This window comes from Suricata suricatta, chromosome 13 (assembly GCF_006229205.1).
Source record: "Suricata suricatta isolate VVHF042 chromosome 13, meerkat_22Aug2017_6uvM2_HiC, whole genome shotgun sequence".
NCBI classification, from domain to species: domain Eukaryota; kingdom Metazoa; phylum Chordata; class Mammalia; order Carnivora; family Herpestidae; genus Suricata; species Suricata suricatta.
The window spans coordinates 27,367,643-27,373,585 of NC_043712.1; the positions used below are offsets into that span (position 1 = coordinate 27,367,643).

The 5,943-nt window shown below is 36.1% G+C and overlaps 1 protein-coding gene across 1 annotated transcript in view; it reads left to right on the forward strand.

The window, feature by feature from the left end:
- Positions 1–231, forward strand: part of LOC115275889 (olfactory receptor 13F1-like) — a 948-nt gene extending 717 nt beyond the window's left edge. The window contains exon 1 of the mRNA XM_029919644.1: positions 1–231. This exon is cut by the window's left edge and continues 717 nt beyond it. Coding sequence (XP_029775504.1) covers positions 1–231 — 231 coding nt within the window.
- The last annotated feature ends 5,712 nt before the right edge of the window (positions 232–5,943 follow it).

Consider the following 5,943-nt stretch of genomic DNA (forward strand, 5'->3'; position numbering starts at 1 on the left):
CACCTGACTGTGGTGGTTTTGTTCTACGGGACAGCTCTCTCCATGTACCTGAAGCCCTCGGCTGTAGATTCACAGGAAATAGATAAATTTATGGCTTTGGTATATGCTGGATTAACCCCCATGTTGAATCCTATCATTTATAGCTTACGGAACAAAGAGGTAAAAGCAGCTGTGAAAAAATTGCTGAATAAGAACCCTCTTTGTGCTTTTTTAATCCCCAGTTACAAATAATACCAATAAGCATTAGTCTAAGGGAGTTCTAAGGGAGGTTTTAGTCAATACACACCAGAACATTGGGATCAGAGGTGAACATTTTAAATAAGATGTGTGCTTTCCTAAATTTTTTGACTGACTACTGAAACTCAAAGATAATACAGACATTTCTTACATAAGCATATCTGAAGTCTTACACAAATAGTGCTCATGATGACAATATTTCAATTTTTGTTTTGGATCACAGAGTGTAAATATAACTTTAAACATTAAGTTACTGTATTGTTAGTATTCAAAATTATGTACATGTAATATACAAATGTAATAACTATAGTAGATTTTTAGCTAGTTTATTATTAACCTCTGTTTTAGACTGAATTGTGTCCTTCCAAAACTCGTGTAGAAGCTCTAACCCACCAGTACCTCAAAATGTATCTACATTTGGTGATTATGTTAAAATGAGGCTATCAATGTCAGTGCTCATACAATCAGAGTTATGTCATTTTAAGAAAAAATTAGACACACATGGGGACTCCAGTGTTCCTCACACACAGAGAAAGGACATAGCAAGTAAATGGCTATCTGCAAACCAGGGGGAGGCTTCAGAAGAAATCAAATCTTCTGATACTGTAATCTTGGACTTCTAGCTTCCAGAACTATTAACAAGTCAATTTCTGTTGTTCATGCAATCCAATCTGGGCTGTTTTGTTATGGCAATGTTAGGAAACTAGTACAATGTCTTTTTCAGCATTGCTAAATTTAGGGAGTGATTGCATATTCCATAAAGTATAACTGTGTTTTACATGTGTGGAAATATTTGTGCATGCAGATAGGTGTGTGTGATATGAATGTCTATGTACAAATGGAGAAGGTCTGCACAAATACTTGAATAGAAATGGGGTAGAGGAATGCCAGTCTGGAAAAAACATCAGAGAGTTTAGCAGTTTGTTTTTGATCTTAGAGTGCTGACATTATTCTGTAAATTCAAAGATGCTACAGGATGTTTCCGTGAAACCACAAGTATCCTTCTCCTTTTTTATTATGCTTTTCCCTGACACCTAGATCCTTAAATCCATGGGTACAATGAAGCCATGAGCATTTAGAAACTAAATACGTGCTACATTTATATTATAAAATATATAGTACCCGAATCTTATTAAAATGGTGTAAAATATTGAAGTACATGAAATATATAAACCGAATTTACAAATAATTTTAAAATGTAAACTCATTAGTATTTATAACATTTGTATGTCCTTTCTGAACCAGATGACTAAATGTGAGGTCAGTGTGCAAAACTTATTTGCTCTTGTTCATGAAGTTGTTACCAGAATCAATAAAATTGTAATGGCTTGGCTCCATAAAGCTTTGGGATGAATAGGATAGTATGAATATGAGGATTACAGGGCTGTAGGGCTGGATTTGATTTCTCAGATATGAATGAACAGTCATCAAGGATTATTGGTCCATTGGTCCAAGTAAAGTACTCTGATGCAACTATTGATTGGATTACAGGAGAAGCCTAAGGATGATCACTTCACAAAGATAAGGATGTAAGTTTGTTGACGAATTGGATGTGCATTGATGGTTGGACTTACAGGTGAAAACAGATTTGTAAAATCTAGGTGAGAAATCAGGTCTAAAGCTATACATATTTTGGGTATTCTTTTGCACAGAGATGGAAATTGAGCACTAGGTGTGGATGATGTTGTCTAGGAAGTAATTTAGGACAATCTATAAAATGGCTGGTTGTGTTTTCCTATCATTAGTCAAAACTGTGATAAAGATGAAAGAATAGTACACTTGGGACTTAGAGTAAATTATCCAAAGTATAAAAATATTCTGATTCAGATGGGTACATGTACCCCAGTGTCTATAGCAGCACTATCAACAATCGCCAAGTTATGGAAAAATCCCAAATCTCTACCAACTGATGAATTGAATGGATAAAGGACATGTGGTATATATTATACCACTGTGTACCAAAATATTACTTGGTGATCAGAAAGAATGAAATATTACCATTTGCAACAACATGGATGGAACTGGTGTGTATTATGCTAAGTGAAATAAGTCAGGCAGAGAAAGACAAATATATAATTTCACTCATATGTGGAATTCAAGAAACAGAATAGATGAATATAAGGGAAGGGAGGGAAAAATAAGATAAAAAAAAAACAGAGGGTCGCAAATCATAAAGGACTCTTAAATACAGAGAACAAACTGAGGGTGGCTAGTGCAGAGTTGGGTAGCGGGATGGGCTCAATGGGTGATGGGTATTAAGGAGGGCATTTGTTGGGATGAGCACCGGGTGCTGTATGTAAGTGATGAATCACTGAATTCTACCCAGGAAACCAATACTAACACTATATTTTAACTAACTCAATTTGAATTAAAATAAAAGAATTACAATTTTTTGTTTGTAAATAAACAGTGATCTTAAGCAGTTTCATTTTTTAAAATATTTATTTTCAGAGAGACAGAACCACCACGTGATTGGAGGGAAAAGCACAGAGAGTGGGAGATAGAGAGAATCTCTAGCAGTCTTTGTACTGACTGTCCCCACCCATGAAATTGGGGATTGACCCATGAACCATGAGATCATGGTCTGAGCTGAAATCTAGAGTTGGACGTTTAGCTGATGGAGCCATCCTGGTGCACTGAATTTAGGCAATTTCTTAAACATCTGAATCTAATATCCTTGTCTATGAAATGGGGTTAGTTTATTTGATATATTTATAATAATTATTTTAAAGTTGATCTTGGCTAATTCCAAAAGACCACTTGTCAATCAGCTAGATGATTGGCTTATCACTTTGATAGAGTTAGTTTAAAAAATTTTTTAAAGTTTATTATTTAGTTTTGAGAGACAGACACAGAGCACAAGCAGGGGGAGGGGCAGAGAAAGAAAGAGACACAGAATTAGAAGCAGGCTCCAGGCTTTGAGCTGTCCGCACAGAGCCTGATGCAGGGTTGAAGCCACGAGTTGTAAAATAATGACCTGAGCTGATGTTGGATGCTTATCTGACTGAGCCATCTAGGTGCCCCATACAGAGTCAGTTTTTTTTTTCCTCCTGGCTAGTCTCTATCTCCAGGTAGTTTGAGTTTACTATGATTTCAGGTGCCTGGGTGGCTCAGTCAGTAAAGCACCTAACTTCAGCTCACGTCATGATCTCTGGTTTGTGAGTTCAAGCCCTGTTTCATACTCTGTGCTGACAGCTCAGCGCCTAAAGCCTGCTTTGGATTCTGTGTCTCCCTATTTCTCTCTGCTTTTCCCTTACTTGTGCTCTCGCTCTCTCTCTCTCTCTCTCTCTCTCTCTCTTATTCTGTATGAGATAAATAAGCATTAAAAAATATTTGAATTTATCTGTGATTTCAATGTTGAGCAACATCTATGAGTTGTTACAAGTCTAGCCTATCACTTTGGAGATATCTAGGGATTTAAACATATATATCATTATATCTAGGGATATAGGGACAAAATACCCCAAGTTATCCCTTTCTCTGTCTTTCACTCTTTCTCTGACATTTCTGGTGTGGGCATCCTATTGATTCTACTGGATTATGACAACCTGAACTGGGTTCTGACAGCCTGAGCTGGGCCTCCCTTTCATGTTGACATTTTACTTATTCCATCAGGCCCCCAAACATCCTGCTGGGCAGAACAAGCAGGGATTCCCTCCTGAACTCTGTTGGGTTGTTGAAACCTTTGCTGGGGGCCCTTGAGCAGAGCCGCTCTCCTCCTCCAGCTCAGGTGGTGGAGCTGTACCAGGCACCTCACCTTATGTATAGATAGATGTTAGGATATCACATAAGAAGTAAAACTACAATTACTATTCACTAGCAATTTCAAGGGGATTTTTTTCAAAAAAAAATTTAAAATGAAACTATTGCTTCTAAAAGAATGAAATTGTCATATTCCTTAAGAACGGTTGTACAACTGATTTATTTTTCCCCAGAAATCCCTCATTGCAGAATAATTATACACTGATATGATTTTTGCCTTACCCAACCCAAATGAGCTCTTCATCATACTTACTATTCTTTTATCTGCCCTTGTATTTCCATATTAATTTAATATTAGCTGATATTTTACCTAAAGCTTTTGGATATGTTGTTTACTCGATGAAATAATACATAAATTCAAGTTCTCTTATCTCCCTGTTTTATATCATATTTGGACTATATTTTACTATTCTTTAAAAATGCTTATTCAGTAAATTACTGCTTACCATTTAAATTTATGTGACATTAGACTTCATACAGAGAACAGTAAGTTCTGCCATTGAGTAGATTTCAGAAACGAACAAATGATTATAGTATAAAATGAAAACAGCCATAGGTAACAGAGATAAAGTTCAGGGCAGCATAGAGGAGGGAATAAGTAAGCAAGCAATCTTTGGAAGGATTTGTAGAAGATCTAACCCTTGAATTGTGCTTAATGAGATTACTAGGCTGAGATTACATAGAAAGAGAAATGTGATGACGGGGATGAAGTGTACATGCTATTGTCTTTAGGCGTGCCAGAACATATATAATTGGAGAAGTTATAGTAAAGGTAGCACAGCACATACAAACATGGGAGACACATGAGGCAGGAAAGAAGAAGGGGAAATATGTACCCGAAAATTTAGGTTGGGGCCAGATCAAGCCCTTGGGTAAAACAAAAATCAGTAATAAATAAACACACAAACAGAAAAACTCAAGTAGTTCTCGCTAAAGGGAACTGAAAAACACGTTTTACTTGTTCAGTAGAAATAAATACAGATGGTCCATACATTAAAATAGTTTGACTTAGGATATGTCGACTTTACAATAATGTGAAAATGATATGTATTCAGTGGAAACCTTACTTTAAATTCTGACTTGTAATCTTTTCCTGGACTAGTAAAATGTGGTATGATACTCTCTTGTTGTGCTAGGCAGTGGCAGCAGCCCTAGCTTCCGGTCTGAGCCACGTGATCATGAGAGTAAACAGCTGATACTCTCACAACGATTCCTTACCCATACAAACATTTTTTTTTTCAGTTTCAGTAAAGTACTCAATAAATTATATGAAACATTCAACATTTTATTAGCTCCGATGTTCAGTATATTAGGTATATTAAAGGTATTTCTTTTTCTAAATTCTTAATGTTTATTTTTGAGAGAGACAGAGAGAGACAGAGAGAGACAGAGACAGAGAGAGACAGAGAGAGACAGAGAGAGAATGAGAACATGAGCAGTGGTAGGGCAGAGAGGGAAACAAAGAATCTGAAGCAAACTTCAGGCTCTGAACCTTTCAGCATGGAGCCAGATGCAGGGCTCCAACTCATGATCTGAACTGTGAGATCATGACCTGAGCCAAATGGGATGCTCAACTGACTGAGCCACCCAGGCGCCCTTACAGGCATTTTTGACTTCTGATATTTTCATAAGTCATAACTCCATCAGTTCAAGAAATCTGTACTGAATGCTTTTAGAAGAACTTAATTTCATTTTTTTTATTTCTTAAGGTTTACTCTCACTTCTTATATCAGTAGTGTCTACATTTTTATGTTATTTTCATAAAAACGTGAAGTTATTATCTTGAAATTTCTTTCCAACTCCTAAATTCTGTAATTTGACATACAATGATTTTTTGTTCTATTTATATGAAATGCTTTTTTACATAAAAGCTTTTTATGTAAAATATTTTTACATGAATATCTATGAGCTTAATTTGTGCATGAACTCAAAGATGTAAGCTTT